Source organism: Grammomys surdaster, unplaced genomic scaffold (genome assembly GCF_004785775.1).
Source record: "Grammomys surdaster isolate TR1022 unplaced genomic scaffold, NIH_TR_1.0 255, whole genome shotgun sequence".
NCBI classification, from domain to species: Eukaryota; Metazoa; Chordata; class Mammalia; order Rodentia; family Muridae; genus Grammomys; species Grammomys surdaster.
In genome coordinates, this window is record NW_021604696.1 from 8,086,861 (window position 1) to 8,111,118 (window position 24,258).

At 40.6% G+C, this 24,258-nt stretch overlaps 1 protein-coding gene across 5 annotated transcripts in view; it reads right to left on the bottom strand.

Annotated features, from left to right (window-relative positions):
- Window positions 1-24,258, bottom strand: part of Rev1 (REV1 DNA directed polymerase) — a 72,981-nt gene that overhangs the window by 1,022 nt on the left and 47,701 nt on the right. For 3 of the 5 annotated variants that reach the window (XM_028775397.1, XM_028775399.1, XM_028775398.1), the window contains 13 exons: window positions 23,779-23,887; window positions 18,963-19,091; window positions 16,254-16,408; window positions 12,671-12,790; window positions 7,365-7,585; window positions 5,311-5,483; window positions 3,850-3,952; window positions 2,858-3,005; window positions 2,416-2,618; window positions 1,581-1,817; window positions 1,021-1,141; window positions 336-553; window positions 90-246 (listed from right to left, as the gene is read on the bottom strand). In XM_028775397.1, the coding sequence (XP_028631230.1) occupies window positions 90-246; window positions 336-553; window positions 1,021-1,141; window positions 1,581-1,817; window positions 2,416-2,618; window positions 2,858-3,005; window positions 3,850-3,952; window positions 5,311-5,483; window positions 7,365-7,585; window positions 12,671-12,790; window positions 16,254-16,408; window positions 18,963-19,091; window positions 23,779-23,887 (2,094 nt within the window). Of the gene's footprint in view, window positions 1-89; window positions 247-335; window positions 554-1,020; window positions 1,142-1,580; window positions 1,818-2,415; window positions 2,619-2,857; window positions 3,006-3,849; window positions 3,953-5,310; window positions 5,484-7,364; window positions 7,586-12,670; window positions 12,791-16,253; window positions 16,409-18,962; window positions 19,092-19,547; window positions 19,673-23,778; window positions 23,888-24,258 lie in introns of those variants that run through there. The other 2 variants (XM_028775400.1, XM_028775401.1) reach the window with 2 other exon arrangements.

The following is a 24,258-nucleotide window of genomic DNA, read 5'->3' on the forward strand; positions in this document are numbered from 1 at the left end:
CTGGTGAGAAAATAGTGTTAAAGAAATGGGCTGAATCTTATCTGTTGTGCTTGGTTCATGTGCTTGAATCACTGAACTACCACACAAACCTGAGATAGTAGTGATCCATTCTTTGAGCAAGGTCTTCACATCACTGAATTCCACAGCTCCAGCTAGGTTGGGTGCTACTGGTCTAAAACGGCTGCTCTGGCCAGGCTGCAAGCTAGATAGATCCTGTGCACAAGGGTTGGAAGCTGAGACTTCTTCCTGTTGAGAAAGTGAATGAAAATGCTATATATTCAGACAGTGTCAAGTACATTAAAATTTAGTAACAGTCTTTATTTTATTCCAGTTACCAGGGGTCTCTCCGAAGCCATTCCTTCATGTTGTAGAAAGCCATCCATTAACTTCTGGGGGCTGCCATGGGCTCCTGGCAGAGTTTTTGCAGGACTGCTAAGCAGCTTATTTTTCAAAGGACTTTGGATTTTTCTGGGAGAACCAATAGGGTTCTTCTTCTTGTTTCTCTTGTCTTTCATTGCTGGTGGCTTTAGCTGAAGTAAAGGATTCTTTGGCACTAAAGAGATGGCATGAGATTCTCAAATGAAATCCAGGTAATGCCATGGATGCTGTCCTTCCAACACACCCTTACTATTAACATCAAGATCAGGAAGGAGGCTAGGGACACAGTGGCTTAAGGCATAAAGTCCTCCCAGCTCAGCAGTACCATTTAGTATTCTGAGCTCACTCATTATGCTTACATGTGATGGAATGATCTTTAGGATTAAAAGACAATTAGCAATTATGCAGGCTTAATAAATATGTGTTCAGAGACTCATGTCCAGAAGTTTTCATGTTTTGAACTCACATTCTTTCAAGTAGCAGTATCAAAAGACAAGTAGCTTGAGTTGTATCCAAAATACAACACTAGTTACTGGTCTGCCTTGATCACTTCAGATAGTCTCTAGGATGAAGAGTTAGAACTAACACAATGATGTCATCACTCTAGTCCCTTTCTGGGACATGACTGTTCTCTTGTCTTACCAGATGCACTAGCTGGCTGCTGATGAGTAGCATCCTCTCCCTGCCTTTGTCTTTGATCATATGCTGCTTTCAGCTCCTTTTGAAGCTCAGCAGGAAGGGCAGCAAAGACATCAGGGTCCACCTAATAGAAGAAAAGTCACACCTAAGTTAATTCTGGAGGATAGCTGGACTGCTTTGAAATCACTTCTAACAGGTCCTTCACGCTAGGACAAAACCTTCCAAGAGTCTGTGGAAATGAACAATTTCTATGCTAACAGAACGAGAACCTTGTTTACAAAATGGGAAGCCAAAAACATGTGTACACTTATGAGTGTCTTTCCCCTATTAAGGAGATCTCATGATCTGTGTAGGCCAATAAAGTCAGCAAAGAATGTTCTGCTTCTTCCAGACGCTTTAGGGACTGACACACCATGCCCTGTACCCCACATCTCTTCCATCTGGTGCTGAGTTGTCTACTTTATAAACAAAGTCAAGTGGCCAACCATAGTCTGCATATGGGTACAGAGGAGAGGACAAGTGAGAAAAGCATGACTGAAGGAAGGTCCCTGACGTTAACATACTTGTGAGAATGCTGGAAGGGCAATGACGCTGATCCTGGTGTCACTATTATTAGGTTCTTGAGTCTCTGGTATTTGTAATAAAACTGTGCCAACAGGATGTGGCAATACCCCTGAACTGCAGCCATTTACTGGCTCTTTCTTCTTGGTGCCTCGTGGCTCTCCTTGCTGAGCAGCATAAACTTGTTCTATTTGTTCTCGGAGATCAGGTGGGAGCGCTTCTAAGACAGACTGGTCAATCTGTAAAATACCAAATGTGAACTTGATGCTCAGAAATGATGGTTTGAGGCAGCAAAAGTTCAGGCCAGCAGCCTTCAAAAAGCTAGCCCTGCTGCAGTTATCTTGATGGCCGCTGAAGTCTGAGGTGACCGAGTCGGTCTGACGATGAGTGCAGTGTAGGAATCAGTAGCATACGCAAAGGAGTCCACATACAGAACACCTTGCAGTAAGAACCAGCCCATGGAAAGGGAGCATAGAAATTAACTTTTCAGATGGGATACTTTCCACCCAAATATTATCATCCTATACATAAAGCACTGAGATAAAAGGTATTTATAGAAGCATTAGGGGATCTACCTCAAGCATGAGAACTGGCCCTTTCCCTAGTTCTGGAGGTAGCATTTCATTTCCTTTAGCCCCCAACCCCATGTAAAAAAGATGATGGGGTACACCTGACAAAAGCACAAACCAGACTAGCAAACAAGGGAACCTACAAAAGTGGAAGGGGCTTAAGCAAGAACAGTAAGACACATGAAGATGACTTTGAATACTGACCTACAAAGGAAGAACGCCATTTTTGTTCTTAGTACAAAACTGACTTAAGGACCAAAAACCATACCTGTGATGGTGATGGGACCTCTATACTGAGGTTCAGCCTTGACTGTCCACTGACAGGAGAGTGCAGGCCATTCCATTTCCTGGAACACTCGCCTCTGTTAGCGTCAGGACTGACACTAGCTGCCAGATGTGCAGACAGGGGTGACAGTAAACCACAAGCTCTAGAGGTGGAGGACACTTCCAGATCCACAGCAGCCAGAAGTACTATGGTTAGGGACAGAAATCAAAGAGCCTCTTTAGCTCAGCAGAAGAGGGAAACGGCCAAAGCACCTCCCCATCACTTCGCTCTTTTCTTTCGAAGAGCTTTAGATTCATAATCTGGAATGTAATTTTACTTCTAAAACAAACGAAAAGGCATAGACCCATGTGGATTTAAAATGGAACTTCTTACTCCCTGAGGACTTAGTGGAGCAGAAAGCAGCCGCACACAGATGGCCACCCACCTTCCTTGTGCTCCTCTTCTGTGGGTTTCTTAGCTTTCTGTAGTTGGAAGAGATCACGGACAGAATGTGGCCGACCAGGGAAGAGGCCTGACTGAGCTGATGCATGACTTGAACTAGCAGGAACCAACTGATTCACATGAATACCAACCTAGAGTCAAAATAAAGAATGTTTCTAAGACAACAGAAGTGAAAAATAAAAGTGAAAAATAAGAATTCATTTAAACAAAATTCTCAAGTTGATCTATTGGTACTACCATCGAGATCCAGCTTCGAGAATAAAGGAGTGAATGAAACAATGCAAACCAACAACTTACTTATTAGTTGTCCCACAAACAACTTACGTCTCAGTGATTAAGTAGCTTTATCTTGATACAGAGTAATGCATTCTACCCACACATGGTGGTAGGTAAGACTTTTAAAATCAGAATACCCAAACAAGTATATTCCATAGGTTTCCTGGTTGGCTTTCTAGGATTCATTACATTTGAAGGAGAGAGGCTGGTACAGTGCAAGCACAGAGGTCGAATGACAGCCTGGGTGTGTTGATGGCCCATGACAACCAAAGTGCCTGTACTCAAGTGTGTCACCACCAGCCCTAGCTGAGGCTTTACATAGGATCTGTCTCTAAAGCAGGCAGGCTGGGTATAGCAGAGTGGTCCATGTATTTACTTAGTATGATCAAGGTATGGTCCGTACAATAGTAAGGTGACAGGGCCGGGGAAGTAGCTCAGTGAAAAGGGTCCTTGTCCAGTGCTGGGAATACGATATGTAAGATTTGAATAATACTATGCAGAAAACAAAATCGTCATAATAACAAATCTGTCAAAACTAAGATGATGATAAGGCCTGACGGGAAGTCCTTTTTTCCTCTCCTTGAACTGCACAGAAGAAGCTACAATCGTGTATATAATATGCCTGGACTACATCAGGCCCAAGCTCAGATGAAGCCCAGATTTCACACTACAGACAGGAGGAGCCAGAGTGATACTCACCCCTCTCATATCCGATATATTTAGTTTCATTGTATGAAACATGTTTAGAGTAGCTTTTCCAATTATTTTTGCACTATCTGTTGCCTGGTCCAGAGTTACAGTCCTGTAAGTATTAAAATTACATTCTTAAGCAAACAAATGTACATTCGACATATATTCATTAAAAGATCATACAAACACTGCAAGGAGTTATTAATAATTGCCCTTATACTAAGTCAGGAACACCACCCACAAGCATAGAAACCATTATACAAAACACTGGTACTTTAAACACGCCATGAAGACCCAAACCAAAAGTTGACAAATTTAGGCAAGAAAATTTTTAGTAAAAACATATACAATGTTGGAACGTAGACTGCATGGTAGAAAGCCAGTTCTTCCCAGAAACACACTCTAAACTGGAGTTTGTTCAGTTCTATCTAGTTCTTGCCTCCCTCCCACCTGCCCTCACAAAACTATGCTTAAGAATCAGTTTCATATAGAAATGTCCATTATTGTTGAATTTAATTTCCACATAAAATAAAGTATGTTGTTTTATTTTGCCTGTTTCCACAGTACATAATGTTTTCAATGACACGCTAAGTTTCTATATTAGAGATTTTAGAAGAACAAACAACATGTTTGACATGAGCTAATCTTTATTAAAAACACACATTATAACTCTTTACTCACAGATTGATTGTTAAATACCTTAACACTGGCTTGTCAGACTGCAGTCTGTTGAATAGAAGACGCACTCTAAAAAGTGGTTTCATGTTGGTTGCAAACATTAAGTGATGTGCCCATCAAACATCATGGTTTTAAAGAAAAGATTTCTACAGCTTTCAGATATGATTCTGATTGCTCTAATGATTTACTCAGGAAAGTCTGGAACATCTCAGGTGGTCTTTCACAAACCACACCAGCCCCCTTGTCTTGTGTAGCCCTTTTCCTTTCTACAATCTCAAGTCAACAGCCTGGAGATCCCCAAGGAAGTCTCTGGCTGCCACCTAGCTGTGACTTAGATGTGGTCTGTTCAGACGAGAACTGACTAGGTCACTGCCTTAGGACGCAACCGATACTGCTGTCATGAGCAACTGGTTAGAGAAGGAAGGAGCAAGCCTGGCCCGTAAGAGCTGTGTAGCTTCTTGTCTCCTCTTGTGTCTGTTATCTATGTTCCCAACACTGTGATGGCACCAGCTGGCTGAGAGTATGAGGGTACCAGCTTCTTGTATCACCAGGAATTGTGAACTAAGTAAATCTTTCCTTTAAAAAATATTCATCCACCTTCAGTATTTTGCAATAGGTATTAAACTTAAGTCAGGTGACCATGGGCTGTGGCCTGCCTCTACAGGGTATTTACCACCACCAGGATGGCTAAGTTTTAACTGAAATGACTATTACTGATTTTATTTTGTATGACTTATAATAAACTGCACAGAATATAACTACCAACATTCTTTTTTTCAAGAGAAAGTTTACCTGGTGATGTTATCACAAATTCCATGGCCTCCAAATTTTGCAGTTTCTACAGGGGCCCCTGGCTTCCGTACCATGATTTTCAGAGTCAGGCGTTTGCCCTTCATGCCAGCAGCTTCAAGTCGTCTTTGAATTTCTTCTGAAAGACTCAGAAGGAAAGCTTCTGCTTCTTTGGGCTACACAAAAACAAAGATGAGAAGCACTGTGATAATTTTCCTTAACAGTTCTTCTCAAGTGTCTTAGCTCTGAATATTGTACACATCCTATTTCCCTATCATAAGCATTTATTTAAAAGAACCATTGTGCACACACCTTGACCTGTGTGTTAATATAAGTGGGCATGTTCTCAGTGTACAAAGTACTCTATAAGGCATTTTCCTTTCTTTCTTTTTTATGCAGTCACTGACCTGTTGCAAATCTTAAGAGTCCCTGATAAAATGTGAATGCTAACACTCTATTAGATTCCTACATGACAGTTCCAAAGAGCAAGCACTCGTCAGATTTCAAATTCGCAGGATGTGCAGAGTTTATAGAATTAAATTCCAGAGAGGTACCCAAATCAAAACATGCATTCTTAAGGACAACAAACACTAGTCCATTGCATTACCACTACAGAAGCAGTGTTTCTCAACCTGTTAGTCACGACCCCTTTGGGAATCACATGACCCTTTCACAGGGTCACCTAAGACCATCAAAAACCCATAGACATTAATATTACTATTCTTAACAATAGCAAAATTACAGTTATGAAGTAGCATTGAAAATAATTTTGTGGTTGAGGTCACCACAGCACGAGGAACTGTATTAAAGGGTCACAGCATTAAGAAGGCTGAAAACCAATAAGGCATTAACAATGAAGGAGGAGACTGATTTTTAACTACAGTTTAAAACAATTTTGAGGCATAGTCCCTCCCTCTGCGGGAGTGCCGGACAGACTTTGGGAGTCAGAGTGTAAAAGAAACCGGAACCATCGAGACCTGAGACCTGGGACACGCTGCGACCGGAAGTGGGGGAGGTGACGTTGGGAAGTGCTGGCGTGGCCTGGGCCACAACCAAGGAGAGCTTAAGGTAGTATGCTGATAGGCTTCTTACGCGAGAGAAGGTGGGAGCCCAGGTCTATTTCCCATTTAAGAGAGCTCTTTTTTCCCCGCCCCCGACACGAGCTGGCATTACTGTTCCAGTTGAGCTTTCCCGCGCTTTACTGCCCCGCCCCTTGGAGGCGGGAAAAGGGGCGGAGTCGCAAGGGAGACAAATTGCCTTGACACTCGCCCACCTGCACGCTTGCAGGTTTTTGCAGGATCCATCTGCAAGCCCAGTGTGCCACCTGGCGCGCACTCTACTCTGGCCGCGCGCCGCCGCCCACCGCGACCGCAGCCGTTTCAGATTGACAAGGGTTTTTTAGTTTGTGTTTTATTTTCACTTTTTACAGTGTTCGTAGTGAAACCTAGTGCTTCACCCAGACCAAGCAAGCAACCCACCAACATAGCAACTTGGCAAGGTTTAGTTTGGTTTGGCGATACTGATTATTGAACGTTGGGAGTCGAGTCGCACACGCTAGGCAGGTGCACTCGTAACACTGAAGCTACACTATACCCTATCACTTTGCCAGGGTTGGGTAAAGCTTTTAAAAGAAGGCTCTGTTACCAATCCTTGGGCCCCCATAGCATTGGACCTAAAAAGCTCGGACTTATGGATGGGAGGAATCTTGGAACCACCACATTCCACATGATGACGTCAGGCAAAACGTTCTACCTCCCTGAACCTATTGTCTCATGAATAAAATGGTAATTATAATAAAAAAAAAATAAAAAAAAAAAAAAAAAACAATTTTGAAACTTGTCTGGCCTCTTCCTCTTCATTGGTAATGAGAATAATTGTAATTCAAATCACTTTTGACCACAAAAGCAGAATATTTTATATCTTTCCTTAAGACCTGGATTTTCTAATTAAGGATCTACCTTAAAAACTCACCAAGGCTCTGAGAAACCAATAGTCTCTGTTTACTTCAATCATCAAGAGCTTAAGGTTAGAAACAGGACCACGTAAAGACACATTACCTGGGTGAATCTTATTCCATAGTTGATCTCGGCTGAAACAGATTTTCGTTCCTTCTCTGTTCTAACAGGTCTATCATCCAAACCTCGGCAGAACCTATATAGCATCTGCCCTGTCTTGGGGCCAAATTCTTTCTGGAGTTTTGCCATGGTTAAACATTGCAAATCACCACAAGTCTTAATTCCCAAAGATGCTAGCTTAGATTCCATTGAACGTCCAACTCCTAAGAAAAGGAATACAGACAGAGTTACTGACAAATTACTCAAATTTTGGTCATTTATTTATATGTGCACAAAACATTAAATTTTATACAAAAAATAATTTCGTGACTAATACCATAATTAAGATCTTATCCACAAATCAGTAATTAACAGATTGTTTAAGAATTCATTATGCTCTGAACCTGCAGGACAGATACAAATGCTAGAGTTCGGAGTGGAACTGTGCTGAGATAATGGTGTCTACCGACATCCATGATGGCCTCGGCATATTTACTCTGATCCAGAGCAGGAACTGATGACATAGGCCTTATCTCACAAGGATGTGACACGGGACCAAAGCTGCTAAGTAGGGCCTGGTGGTGTGTAAGGGAGGGAGATTTGTTTCTCTTAAATCAAAAGCTAAATGAGCATCTTGAAGATCCATCGTACAGCTGGGCCAAACAAAGCAGCCTCTATGGCTTCCCATACAATGTACACAAAGTTTCAGTGCTACCCAGAACATTGGTAAGCTCCCCTCCCCCACACATCTAAAAATAAATAGATATTAAAAAGAGACAAACATTTGAAAAACCAGTTTACAGTAACTCAGGTAAACTCTAAGTCTTATTTAAATAACTTTATATCATAGAAGTTACAAGCGTGAAAATTATGTGTTTGTATGCTGTTTCTATGTTATCAAACAAGAGCAAAGTCTGCCAATATCTTTTCCTCAATGTGGTCATGTAACTTTTGCTTCCACCCTGCGTGGTCTCCTGTGACAGGAAGGACCCTAGTCCAATTTTCTGCTGAGACAACTCCTAGATACGGGAAAATAGGGCACAGGTGAGGACTTGATAGTCTTTAAGATCATCTTTGCCTTGGAAGTATGCCACAGTGGTTCTCAACCTTTCTAATACCGTGACCCTTTAATACAGGTCCTCATGCTGTGGTGACCTCAACCATAAAATTATTCCCATTGCTACTTCACAACTGTAATTTTGTTAGTTAGGATTTATGATGCAGCTTTTGGAGACAGCGATTTGTCAGAGGCGTTGTGGCCCACAGGCTGAGAACTGGAGATACGTATCCTGGTGGGAAGGATGCTGGCTCCCACTGTGCTAATTACAGCACAAGTCAGAACAAAGGGTGAGCAGAGGCATCATTGATCCCAGACTATGCGTGTGTGAATACAATGGTGTGGGAAAGGCAAGACTTGAGAGAGGAACGTGAATGCATAATCCACCCAATGCAATGGAGTCACTATGGATGGCTAATCTGCTGGAATGCAGTGACGGTGGGAGGGAAGGATGACTCTCCAAACCAGAACCAGAACTGTTACTAACTCAGTGCAATGCACCAGAGTTCATAAGGGAAAGTCATCTGCATGAAAAAAGAAACCACAGCTCAAGGCCTACCTACCACAGCTAACCAAGGAAGAATAGTTTTTTTTAATAGTTTTTTTTTTTTTAAAGGGGGAGGGGTGTGCTACGGAAGCTGCTGGTCAATCAGCCAGGGCATGCTCTGGAACCATATTAAGAATGGACAGTGATCACTACCCACACAGCCAGACCCTGGCAGTCCACTTGATAAGGAAAACGAGTGTCAATGGTGATGGAAATGTTTGTACAATTCAGAAGGAACTTGCTCAAGGCTTGTGAATACAGGAAATATGGCCAAGACAAATGAGGAGCCTGATAACTGTAAATGCTGAGATTGAAGAGCCTCTGAACAGCTATATGACTGTGTAGAACTGGAAGTCACAAACCGTAGCTCTGACCTGTGCACAGGGTTCATAATGGAAGACACCCACAGGGTTAATATTAATAGCTTTGCAAAGACCCAAGAGTCCTTAGTATTGAAACTGTTAGAGATAATCTTTTCTTTCACTGGGTAACTACACTGAATTAAGTATACATTTGTCCACATAACACACAACCATCATCAGGTAGAATCCCTAATCATCAGTCTTGTGTTTTCACTGCTCACATCCACTCTACAACTGCTTACCAGTTTACACGGCACATCAGATCCTAAGTGCATACTTAGTGAGTGCACAGGGCTAAAGAGAGGCTGGGGTGATACCAATACATTTATTGTAATTATCAACTGGAGTTAAGTTTTTCTGAAGCATGAGCCACAAGATAGAAATAGGTGCTGTACTCACCAACAAACATCTCTGGGAATTAACTCAAGTTCAGCAAATTAAATAGGATTCTTTATTATAATGTTCAGAATTTCTAATGCATAGGGCCCTCAAACACAGTGTGTGTGTGGTGTGTGTGTGTGGGTGTGTGTGTATTCCTGTTTTAAAAGCCAGGCACAGGGCTGAAGCAAAGGCTCAGCAAGTAAGGGTACTCAGTCTTACAAGAGGATGGGGGTTTGGCTCCCAGCACCCACAAGACAGCTTACAAGTCCTTGTCTCCCATTCAAGGGAGTCAATGTCCTCTTCATCTGATCTCCATAGCACCATAGGTGTGTGCAGGCGACATGCATACAACATGCAGACAAGACACCATACACATAAAATTTACAGATAAAATGCTAGGCATGGACATGTATGCCTATAACCCCAGTGCTATGAAAGGGTGGGTGAGAGACAAACTGGACAGTTAGGTCTGCAGAATTCACCAGAGAGCTACAGAGTAAGATATCGGACATCTTCCTCTGGCTTCCGATGCACATGCACCTACATATTCTCTCTCCTCCTCCCAAAGATGTTTATGTCCTCTTGAACACACTCCGGGAAAAGATCATTAAATATGCCATCTCCAGAACAGGAACGAGATGCAAAAGTCCGAGTAAGAACATACCAAAAATATCCAAGTCAATTAAAATTTAACAGGATCCATCTGAGTGACAAGGACCTGGACAAGAAGCCAACCTTGGTGACCCTATTTGGGGGTGGGGGCGGATATCAAAGAAGAAATATAATGTTTTATGCATCTGAGCACAGGCCAGGATATATAACCTCATAGACGCCTGTTAGAGAATATAGTATTTGGGCCGAAGATGGTTCTGACTGCACACTGTTCTTGCAGAGGACCAGAGCTGTGCATAACCTGTAACTCCAGCTCAAAGGGATCATACAACCCAGGCCTCTGTGGACATCTGCATCATGTGAATGCCAACACAGAAAAGAAAGCCTTCCTCACCCATTGTGACAGTGCACACATGGGATCACAGTCCTCAAAGGCTGACTGAACCTGAGCTACATGGTTTTAGCTCAATGCCATCTCTGAGCCCATCTCAAGAATAAAAATAAGTCTTACCATTCAGAAATAAAGACGACGAGAGAAGTACTAACTGAAGAGCTACAAATTACTTCTATTTTCAAAAGCATTATAAAATTCAATTCAGTTGAAAGATGGCATTATTAAGTTGTGTTTTCCCCAAAACATGCTGAAGCCATAACTCTTCATTTTAAAGTTTTCACTGAGACTGTATTTGGACTCAAGCAATTAAAGTAAAATGAGGGCACAGGGCCAGTATGACTGATGCTGTTTTAAGAAGAAATTGAGACCACACAGGTTAACATTAAAGAAAGACCATGAGGCACAACAGCGGGCCAGTGAGGGGGGGGGGGCATGGAGACAGAGAGCCCACAGCCTTAGAAGCAGCAAACCTACTGATGTCTTCATGAAGCAGGCACTATGCTGCAAACCTGGAGCCCAGCACATGGGAGGCAGACGTAGAAGAATCCAGAATTAAAGGTCATTTTTAGCTGCATAGGGAGTTCTGGGTCAGCCACACCCACATACCCACAACTTTCTAGCCTTCACAAAAAACATCAATTTCTATTAAGACACGTAGTATATGCTATCATGGCAGCCCTTGAGCAAGCTGATTTAGCTGGTATAATAAACATGAAATTTACACGCATCTTTTAAAATATTTGCTCTAACTTAAAACTTGTGTTATCATAACTTTACATTGTGCTAGTAAGATAATTTGCTATTTGATCTTCCAAGTTAATTACTACTGAAATTTAATCTTAAACTGAACATCAGAAATAGACCACACATTCTAAACAGGGGCTACAGTAAACTTCTAAAAGTAAACCTAGCCCACTACACAATGACATTTGGGTTGTTTATAATTTGGCTTGTAACAAATTTCTAAGGTAGTTCATATACACTTTCATTAGATTTAAAAATATAAGCCTAAAATTTCTACTTGTATACACACATCTCTAACATCTCCCTGCAAATACTCTGTGTGTGTTTGTGTGTGCGTGCGTATATTATATGGGTGTATATAAAGGTTGTATGCATGTACGCAGGTACATATATAAAAGTTTTTGCAAAGCTCACAGGTTGGAATATAACCACATAAAACAAATCACTACTTTTGGCAAAAACAAAAGCCCCAAACCTTCAAAAACAGAAAATAGAAGGTTTTCTCATCAAGGTCCTGAAATTATTTAACTAATTAATTAAAGAAACTAGAAGAACTTTTCCTAATAAGGCCCATTCACTTTCTACTTTTCAAACTGTTGGACTGTAAACTCTGAAATCAGTCACTAACCTTGCCGGCTGACTTTCTATTGTTAATGTTGTTCCTCACTCCCACTTTCCCTCCCTGTTTTGTGGAGATAGGGTCTCAAGCAGTCCAGGCTGCACTGGGAACTCCTAATCTTCCTGTCCCTAATTCCCAGGTGCTGAGATTAAAAATCTATGCTGCCATGTCCAACTGTCCTTTTCTCTTCTGGGATTTCTTCTTAAAACCAGTGCTAGGTGGGATTAGAGAACACAGTACTTAAGAGTACTTGCTGCTCTTCCAGAAGACCTGAGTTCAGCTCTGGGCACTGGCCTTAGGTAGCTCACAATTACCTGTAAGTGCAGCTCCAGGGAGATTCAAGCCCTCTAGCCTCCATGGGCACCTGCACTCACATGTACACATCCCACACAGACACACATTCATAAATACACTTATAAACTATACAGACAAAAAAACTAACCTTTAAAATCAGTACTAGGACTCAAACCCAAGGCATCCCATGCCGGCTGAGTGCCCACACTGACGTCCCAAAGACAGAAGAAAAAAAAAAAAGGCACGGAGAGCACTGATCATCTATCATAAGCAGACGGCCCGGGAAGTCTTGGATTTACCTGGTAGGTTAGTGACAAGCTGCCCTCTGATGAAGTCATCTACTTCGTCTGCCTGCAGGTGGTACTGACCATCTGGTTTTGCTTTTCTAGTTGCCATTCTAGCAAGAAGAATATTAGAACCTGTGACATTGAAAAGAAAAGAAATGCTCAGAAATATACATAATTATTTCTTAAAATTTCATATAAGAAACATGTAGACTGAATCATTCAAGTACCTTAAAATGATAAAACTAATTCAGTTTTGATAAATTCACACAAGGTGTACACACACACACACACACACACACACACACACCCCTGGTAACTGTATTTAATTTTTCAGAATATAGCCAGTATGGATGCTGGGTGGGTTTTTCTGTATTTTAAAACACATACTATTTCAATGTCTCTTTGTGATGGATATAGGACAGAGAAAACAGGGGGAGGGGTTAACCTGGGTACGGTAGCTCATGTAAATAATCTTAACACTCAGGAGGCTTCAACTGCCCATTGGCTATGAATCAGAAACTAGCCTAGGCTACAGTAAGAGATCCTGTCTCAAATGCTCTCCCTTTCACTCAAAGAGTAGTAGATAAAACTAAAGCAAATATAAAAACCGATCAAATTTGCCAACCCCAGGACCCAGGTTATGTAGGGACAACAAGCTAACAGGCTTTGGAAACAACACCCCAGATCAGAACATGTGACGAGAGAGGGTTTTAAGGGCTTCAGAGTGCAGGGAAGGTCAGCAGTAAACGGAGACGGTGGGGCCTGCGTGCGAAGGAGAGTGCCATAGGAAAGATAAACTTTTCTATGAAAGGAAGAAGCACACATCAAGACATCAGAAAAGTCCTGTACTAACAATGTACAGGAGACTCACAAACCAATACACGACAGATACAATAAGTATAAATTCTTATAAGGAGCTGAAGTTTAGAAAAGTCGTATCAAAAAAATGATAAAAGTTTAGGGAGCTGCAGAGAAAAAGCAGGGGAGGGGAGATTGTCAAGTGGAATTTTAGTTTTCATTCCATTCTTAAACTGAAAATGTGTTTATACCACCACTTGTAAACTGAAATAAGTATGATTAAAAAGAAAGAATTAAAACTGTGTCTGACATTGAAATACAAAGGTTGGTAGGAAAAGGTGGCAAACAGGGACCTGCAGGCCAACAGTAGGGGTGAAAAGGCAGGATAGACAGTAACTGTGTAAACAGTGCCAGCGTATTTGTCATGTTCCTAATTTTCAGTATGCTATGGTGTTTTACATCATAAAAACCTTGCAGAAAGATGAACTCAGTTGGTGCCATACTGGGAATGACTGTTATAGGGGTCAAAAATGCTCTCTGATTTCATGTGACACATGCTCTCTCTGCCAGGCGGAGTTCTGTACTGTACTAATTGTGTAGTATGAGACTGTATGTCTACTAGTGTTGTTTTGCTAAACGGACATGCTGTCAAATTACCTGCCACAAATATTTATATTGTGCCCTTGAATTATCTGTGCTACTCTCAACCTTGGTCAAATATCTTTCTCGTGGGCAGATGTTCAAAGAGAATCTTAAGTGTCAAAGACGTAAGAGTAAGAGACTCAGCCTGACATCTGGAGCACCATCCCCGCCACCCACCCAGGGCTCCGGAACATCTTAGAAATGGGGTGGGAGAATGTAAGAGCTGGACAGTGGCGAGGAGCGCTGAGACCCGCTGTCTCCTGCATATGACGGGGCACAATGTACTCAAGAGCTCACAGGAGCTGTGGTCACTCCCCTAAGACTTGCTAGCCATAATTCCAGAATGGATGGTCTCACCCTAGTTAAGAGATGATTGGCAGTCAGGGGAAGTAATTTATTCCACTAGTTGGGTATGCTGTGTCCACTCATATAGATGGTCATGATATAGATGCCATGAGCATGGCAGTGTATATACACAGAATCAGTGGATCAATAGAAAAACAAAAAACAGGACATAAACATGGGAGGGAACCTGGTAGTGGATATGAGCAAAATACCTTGTATACATGATGAAACTGCCAAAACAGTAAATAGAATATTTCTAATTTAAAAAAGAATACAGCTTGGTGAGATGGGCCAATTTTAAAGACACAGGGAAGGCAATCTCTCATATGCACATCTCAGACTGTAACCAGATCCTCATCCAAATCTCATTCACCACGTGTGGTGGTTTAAATAAGATGCCCACTATAGTCTCAAGCATATGAATACTTGGTCCCCAGTTAGTAGCACTGTTTGAGATGGCATAGGTAGTGTAGCCTAGGTGCAGGAAGTCTATCACTGGGTCCAGACTGTGAAGTTTCAAAAGCTAGGTACCAAGTCCAGTTCACTCTCTCTGTTGCCTGTTTTGTGGTCTGAGATGTGAGGCATCATCTCTCAGCTTCCAGTTGCCATTTCTGCTGTGTGGTGCCATACTGGGCCATTGTGGATCCCTACTCATCTAGAACTGAAAGCTCAACACAAACTTTTCTATAAGTTGCCTTAGTTTATCACAGCAATCAAAAAAAAAAAAATGCACCAAGTTAATCTGTCTTCTGTCTTAAACTACTTCAGGGCCAGGAACCAGGCAGGTAAGACCCCTTCAGTGCAATGCCTTCTGCAAGTGAGGCCTATGGCTTTCTCACTGACCCCTCACTTTGGCCCAGCTCCCTCCAGCTTTCTTTCTCAAGCTTCATGACCATTCTAGTGGCTCTCTAGTGCTTCAGCAGCATGTTTGTCCCCCACCTACAGAAACCCAAGTCGCTGATCCTTTCTCCCCAACCCCATTTTCAGACAATCTCACCACAAATCCAGGCTGGTCTGTGTTCCTCAATCCTGAGTGCTGACATAGCCAGTGTGTCACAACACCTGGGTTCTAGTTCACTCATCAATGTATATTAACCTATCTATGATGCCACTGAGTTACCTGTACTGTTTCAAAAGACAAGAATCTGAGGGAAAAGAGCTTATGAATGAGAATGCAGTAATAAGGCTAGAAGTAAGAGCAGCATGCTTAGAAAGCTGTACTACTCTCCCTCAAGTCTGCAGGGCAAAGTGTGGAGCTCTCTGCTTGGTAAATGGCCCTGAGTAGGCTGAGAGAGGTAGGAAGTGGCAGCACAGACAGCCTGTGCTTTTCAGAGGCCAGAGTTTAAAGTTCACATAAGGAGGACAGGTGGTGGCAACAGCTGAATAAACCAAACTCAGAATGGAGGTTAGAGAAACAAGAGCTTAGAATTGCAGAGAACACTGTGATCCAGGAAAGCAAAGGGCAGAAAAGGAGACTTTAAGCTTAACTTTAAGTTCTATGCTGTTAATTTGCTTTTAAAGGAGTTCTGTTCAAATCTGAGGAAAACAAAAATTCAAATTTAATTTACCTCTCTTTTTTTTTTCTTTTTGAACAAGAAAGAACTTTTCTGTCCCTTGGTACAAAATTATTCTATCACCAACCACTTACTTGCATTTGCACATTTTTATTTTACTGTGTAGCTGTAAGCACTGATCAAGTAAGGAAAAGGACACTTCTGGAATGTGTAGTGAGCTATCAACTTCCTTTACATCAGGGGATAGTCAAGGATTCCGAACGGTGGACAAGATCCACGACAGGCCATGTACTAACCGATTCCAACAGAGGCAGCGCATTTAGTCTTGTCTTTGATTTCCATACGGAGGGCAGTTGCAAACTCCTCAGGAGAAAGTTTAGTCTCTGCAAGGATGTCAGTGACGTCAATCAGCGCTTCATCACAACTTACAGCCTCAATGCTGTGTGTGTAGCTATCAAAACAAAGCAAAGACAGTGAGTGAGTCATACCTATGGGCTGCTCTGGAGATGTTAGACACCACAGCACCAGCACACCACCACAACACCACCACAGCACCAGCACACCACCACACCACCACCGCAGCACCAGCACACAACCACCACAACACCACCGAAGCACCAGCACACGACCACCAGCACGCCATCACAACAACACAAACTTCTAATCTTAACCCCTCCAAAGTGCCACTATTTAGTTATCTGACTCTGATACAAAGTTAGTGTTCTAATCCTTTACCAAAACTACTCCAGCAGAAATGACTGGACCCCAAATACCCTTGTACACAGGAAAAGCTACAAAGCAGCCAATGGATCACAGTTATCAACATTTCAAACATGACTTATCAAAAAACTTCATGAACAGAAGTTTGCACACATCAATTCAACGACAGCTGTTCATCTAAAAGCAAAATAGCACTATTAACTATCTAATATCTATGAAATCCCTGTGATTCTATAAGACAAAGGGGCCAGTCAGCCTAAATGCTGGCTAGGAGAAACACACCCATATCTTCAAGTGAAAATGCTGTTTCTTCCTCTAACCTTATATATTCTCCCTACTTGTTTTGACAAGCCGGAAAAGAGGCATAAACTCAAGACCAAGCAACAGACTCAGACCAGACCAGAAATGACAGACACCAAAAGAGCCCTCACAACCAAGGCCTATCTCAGTCCACTTGTTAGTACACACCTTTTGGTAGGTTACAAACTAAGCCACCAAAATCTACTCATTCAATAAATAAATGCCACTTAGGCTAAAAACGTCAAAAATAAAGGTTTTTTTTTTCTTTTTGTTAAAACAAAGAAAATGACTTTTCTCTGAGAACAGAAACATGTCATTACTAGTCTCCACAGAAAGAAAGTGTAATAGGCCCTAGCTCTCCTTCAATTTTTAGGGTATAGGTACAAGCTAGTCATCTCCTCCAGGATGTGGAACTGAGAATACAGCAGCATCTCCAACAACCTGTTCCCACCCCTCCTTTGGATGTCACCAATGCCTTCAGCTTCTGAATAGCATTTAACATATTTGTGAAGCAGCAACACAAAACTGCTATACTTGAATTAAGAACAGCTGTGACAGATGACTGAATCTTTCCATGTATATTTTTCTTTAACTATTAAGGTAGCTTCCACAAGGGCAGGGACTGGACACTGCCTTCTCTTGGTGAGACTGGCAAAATCAAGAAGCTACCAGTACTTCCTGGTCAGTAGTAGTCAGAATAAAGTATAAGAAGAAAAGGCAGCCTCCATGGGTCTGCACGATCCTCTGTGTGTATATTACAGCTTTCAGTTTAGTGTTTTTATGGAACTCCTGAGTGTGTGAATGAGTTGGTCTCTGATTCTTGTGCCTGTTTTTAGATTCTTCTTTCTGTTGGTTTGTCTTATGCAACTTCAGTGTGATGGATCTATCTTACTATATTTTATTTTGTTACATTTGTTATCTCCTGTTCTTATGAGAGACAGAGCAGGAGTGGATCTGGATGGAAGGGGAGGTGTGGAGGAACTGGTCTTCTGGAGTCGGGGAGACGTGTCATCAGGATATAATATATGAGATAAGAATCTATTTTCAATAAAGGGGCAAGGGGAGCAGAAGTGAAGACAGAGGTAAGCATACATCCAGGAATGTCAACATACACAGCTTTAGAACTACAAGCCTTGGATGAGTAACTTTACAAATTTTTACTGGAGCACGCCCGTGTGTCAGTAACTCACATCACTTAAAACCTTTTCAATTTGCAAAGAATCAAGGAGTTTCGAGGTCTCTTCTAGTCCTAGTTTTCAGAAACCACATGATTCTGGTTTTAGAGCATCTATAAGTTGCTAAATAATTTTAATTCTTTTTAATTCTGCCTTAGTGTTAAAAAAGCCTATATTGAAAAAAAATCATTTATCTCCTTTCCTCAAGCTAACTCCAATTAACCATTTTAAAAGCAATTACTAGAGACTCTCTTTTATAAAAAGTAATTTTTGGCATGCTTAAAGATTTTAAAATGAAAAAAGATTTTTAAATGCCTGTGTTACTTGGCTCATCAGTTTTAACTTGATTCAGTTCCAATACAGGGTCTCCCTCCATCATCCTGAAAGTCTAGGATACAGTACATGCTACTGCACCTCACTCTGTGAATTCCAATCTTAAATTATAATGCAAATGTAATAAAAGAGAAGAACCAAGTGAGACAAAAGCACCAGTAGCAGCAGTAACAACAAAACACTACACTTCTTTGTCAATCTGCTTCATGGGAAAAAAATGGGTCCACATAGACTGGTAGGTGTCACATCACAATATGCAGTAGCACATGAACTTTGGTACAATGCAAATTTTTCCTGAGACTGAACTCCCAATTACTGAAGCTACATTTTAAAAAAAGAAAGGCAGCTATCAAACTAGCAGGAGGAGAAAAAGGATCACAGGAGAGACAAAAACCTAGAGACTCTCATAATGAGTAATCAAAGTAAGTCAAAGTAGTAGAGTAGAAGAAACGGACCTGAGTACGTTGGACACAATACCTTGCCAGTGTTTCATACATTGCCTGGGCAACTTCCCTGTATGCATGAAAATCATATGGAACTGCTTGCAGATTAGGACACAGCTGTTTAGCATGCCCAAAAAACATTCCGTTCTTAATGCCAACTTGTCTAGAAAGGAAAGAAAACACAGTGAAGATTACATCAGGAGTCTTCAGCTGACAACCAAGTAGCAAGTGTGTTGACTCTCCCCATGCCACTAATACACAAGTTACACCTAACTCCCCTTCTCATCAGGGGTTAGCAATAGGCATTAGGAAAACTTACAAGTCTGTTGTCCCCCCAACAGAAAATACAACTGTCTCACTAGAGTAAATGACATCTCTTTTGTCTATAGCTAAACACTTCTAAAACTTGACCTCTGGCCCCTTTGCAGAGATGCCAGCATGCCATATGCTGGTGATATCACAACCACCACAGAGCAGGAATGTGCTGTCCAACAGTTTTCTTCTCTTAATATGTGGCACAGTATAGCCAGGCTCAGCCCCCAAAGACAAAGCAGATAACAAAAGAACTACACAGAACAGTGCTATGTGACAGACAGACAAAGTGTACTCATCCTATTACCACCCAATTCCCAATTGACCAATTCCAATGCTCCTCAATGGCTCCGCAGTGGTTGAGATGCCAACAGCATTGTATGGTAGGACATCACTCTGGGCAGGAGCCAGGGTTCCACAACTTTGAGGGACCTAATTGAAAACGGTAAATTTTAAATCTATTGCGTGTCTCAATGCCCCACATTACCTTTGATATTTGGAGCATTCAGCATAAAACTACAATTATGGAATTATACATAATTAGTAAAATTCCATTTTATCATTCTGTAAAGAATCAAGAAAAAGAATATCACAGTAAAAACACAAGCAAAATAAAGCAATGTTTCACCAGATTACATAATACTGCGCATGATGATCATGGTTATTCCATACATCAGTCAGTAATAGTCACCAAGTACGGACTTAGTGGGTGGTGTGCATGCTTAAGAAACAGTTACAATTGTTTCTTGGCCTCTTGCTAAGATCAGGTGATTAACCAGTCTTCTATTAGTATGCAGAGGCTTCTGGAACTCTCTTAACATTCACTTCAGCAGAGAACTACTAAGAATTAGGAAACCTCTCAAGTTATTCAGAAGCAAACCCAAAACTACATGCATTTTTCATGTAAATAAAAGTAATAAATTATTTCAGCATCAAGTCTCAAATGCACAAATGATCTAATAAGATGAAAAGACAGGAAAGAAGTAGTGACTGACAGGATAGGTAGCTGAAGCAGCTATGTGCAGTTATAGTATCAGGCATTCTGTAAGGTGCTGGGTATGTCCCACAAACAAACAGACCCCAAACATGTTCCTGAATCTACCCAGCTTGATTTGAGTTACAGTCAGCAGGCTTTACTAAACCAATATGCTTATCAATACATGGAAGTGTAAGTACAATAGTTTAGATAGGTACACAGAAATATTATCAGAAATGATGTTTTTATAACGCATAGCTTTGAAAAAGGATAAACTTTTGGTAAAAAAAAATACCTAAACTATGTAAGTTCAACATACAAATTAAAGTCAGTAACTCAGTCTTAAAGGCACATGTCACATTGATCCTACATACATTCTATTTCCTTTCCTTTTTAAAATTTCTATATATACAAAAATTTTCAAAAACACTGTTTAGGAAAAATGCTACTTGTACTTAGGTACTCATGCAACTCTCCATAGAGAAAGTTTCCATGGGTAGCTGTGGATAGAACTTCTGATCCACCTGCTTCCATCTCAAGTGCTAGTGAAGTACAAGTGTTGCCAAAACACCCAGTTTTTGCTGTTTTGGGATCTAACCCAGGGCCTTGTGCATGGTGGGCAAGCATTCTTCCAACTGAGCTACGTCTCTCCAACCATAAGGGAAAGTGTGAGGCCACTGCACACTATAAAGAAGTTCTGAACTAAAGAAACAAACCCAGGAGGCTTCCCCATAACTGAGATAAACACATACTTTCCTTGGGAAGATGCTCAGGAAATTAAGATTTGTTTCACAGAATATAAACCAATAAGGACTAATCATGTAAGAAGTCTGCCAGGCTTGATGCATGCTGGGATTACAGCACTTAGATGGTAGCAGAAACAGGATTTTGAGTTTGAAGGCAGGCAGATACAGAAAAAGTTCCAACCTAGTTGAGCTATACAATGATACCTTGTCACAGAACAAACAACAAAGCCTGAGGTGGCTCTAATAGAAAACAGAGTGATTCATGTGTCCCTCCTCAGTAAAATCCATGCAGAGTAACTTACTAAAGCTCTACTTCTTAGTATGTGGTACAAAATATAACTCATGTCCTGTTTTAAAGTACAGCACATATTCTTACTGCCATAGGCTTGGCTAAGACAAAGTTCTTTGGAGTTAGATTAGGCAATATAAAAAGAAAAAAGTACCAAATCAGTACTGATGGTTATTCAATACACTACACATCACAAATCCTTATCATTAAATAACTGTGCAATGCTCTTATAAAAGCATGTGAACAGAGAGGTTTAAAATGTCTATTTTCTTACTTCTGAGGAGTGTACTTCTTTAAGGTACAGCCTTGAATTTGCTGTGCAGCACAAAGTGACACTGAGCTCCTCCTAGTCCTGCCCTTGCCTCCCAAACGTTAGAAGTGTTCGCATTACCACCCTGCACCACCATGCCTGTTCTTATACACCCTTTCTTCAGCACATGCAGCTTCCCAGCACGCATGACACTTGTTCCATACACATTGGCCCATCTAGGGTCAGCCACCATCTCCTCACACTGCATTCTTTATAGCTTCACCATTACTCTATATCAAGCTCATTAATGCACAGGACTAGGCTGTCCAACCTCAGAAACATTTCTCTGATAAAATTAGGAGATTTGTGTAGAAAAGGGGGAGACAAGAAATTGTTTTGAATACCTTCATTGGGAAAAGCATTCTAGAAAATAGAAAATTACAATACAAGTAAAAAACTCCACTGGTATGGGTTCACTTGGTTTTGGTTTTCAAATCCATTCTCATCTTTTTAGTCAAATCTGACTAAACACGTGCTATTTAACTAGCACATAAGTGACTTACCACATACTATCAGGTGCTTATCTACTCTTAGCCCAATTAATTATTTTGGCCTTCTGCTCGGTGGTTACCACCTGTGGTCAATACACATATATGACCCCAGTACAGAGCCCAGAAGTCCAGCACTGCCAAACTAACAGCACACACACCCAACACAACCTGGGACTTCCACCCAGCACCAATCTCTGAGCCGGCTGGTACTGACCAAGACCCTAAAGAGGAGGGTGGCAAGTCTCGAGCTCTCACTTTATCAACTAGCAAGGATATACTGAGCATCTTTATATCATCACACACTGCTCACAACTGTCTACTCATAGCCAGGTTACCATTCAAAACTCTCTATACACTAAGTTCTGAATTCCCCATGCTAACAAGTACCAACAATCCTAACACAGTTCCATTTTACGTAATTATCCTTAGTAAACTAAGTTTCAAAAGTTTGGTCACATTGACTGGCAACAGTAAAACACAGTTTTGTTCATGATAGAAGTAAACTTAGTGAACATATATTTAACACATCATAAAATGCCTAAGAACTTAACATGTTTTATATTTATGGATACTGAACCGTATCTTAGTAAAATAAAATTTTAATAAAATTACCAGTATTTTAAACAAACTACTCTGACAATACTATGCTGAGCGCAAATAGTTATGTTCAGATCAGAATAAGGCAACGTCTGAATTTAATTAGTGAAAAAGAAAAAAAGTTTTCTGAGTAATTATCACTCCTTTTGTAGCTGTTATAATTTTTAAATGTTCAGTTATGGGATTGAATTTAGGTTCTCATGCTTGTGTACTCTCTCTAACTGCTGATCCGTTTCACTGGCCTTTCCATCATTTTCTGGTATATAAGGCAAATAATAATTATGGCTTCCAATTATTGTAAGATAACTGCCTGCACAGACTTAGTGGTAACAAGTTTATACATTCTTATTATATGAGACTATAGGTCTAATGGTATTACTTTCCTTACAATTTATAAGGCAATCAAGTTTCAGTTTACTTTTCTGTGTATATGTTTTCTTGAATACGTCTATGCACCATATGTGCCTTGTGTCCATGAAGGCCATAAGAATTAAGACAGCCATGATCTGGAGGATAGAGTTGTGAGGCACAATGTGAGTGTAAGAAACAGAACTTTCATCTTCTACACTAACAGCTGCTCTTCACTGTTAAGGATCTTTCCAGCCCATGTTTTAACTTCAAAAAAAAAAAAAAAGCAAGCACTGCCTATTCTTCCAGAGGTCCTGACTTCAGTTCCCAACAACCACAGTGTGGCTCACATCCATCTGTAATGGGATCCAATGCCCTCTTCTCATGTCTGAAGAGAGAGACAGTGTACTCATATACATAAAATAAATAAACGAACCTTAAAAAAAAGAAGTTTTTCTTTTTGGTAAGAAGACTGAATAAATAAGGCCCTATTTACTATATTTCAAAAGAAACAAAAAGTAACTTTCAATTTTATACCTCAAAGGCAATAAACACAATGCCTAATTATTTGTTGTTGTTTAGCTTGAGGATATATCATAAGAAACTATTATAATATTTAAAATTAACATGTAGTGTAAAAGAAGGACCCAGGCTAAAAATATTTCTTTTCATATGTATTAATAAATGTTGAAATCATAGGCTTGAAGTGCAAGACTTTATCTTTCTAAAAGTACATAAAAACTATCCATTAAGAATTAGAACTCACTTATCTTCTACATACCTGGCTTCATAACTACAAGAAGCAATTTCAGCTTTTGACAGAATAGAATCAATTCCATTTGTTGATGTAGAATCTTGATTCTCCCATATTGATGAATCTGGTATATCTGCTTTAAGATAAAATTTTAATTATTACATTAAAAATTTGTTTTCCTTAACTTTCATTAAAGAAATTTGTTTTCTATATTTTCTTATACAAATGTTTAAATTCCAAATACCTATTAGAATTGGAATTAATTCTATATTTAGTATAACAAAACTAATAAAATCGTCTTGTTTCATTATATTCTCCAGCAACAGTTAGATAAAAACACATCACAATCAATGCAAACTCTCCTGTTTTAATGAAGGTAGTAAATCAGCCTGTTCTCCTGTAACACAGTCGCTTGGGGGTAGACAAGGGTGAAGTGATCAGGAAGATAAACTCCCTCCCCTTGCCTTAGGAGAACTATGCAGCTCACTGTAATGGGAAAAAGTTAAA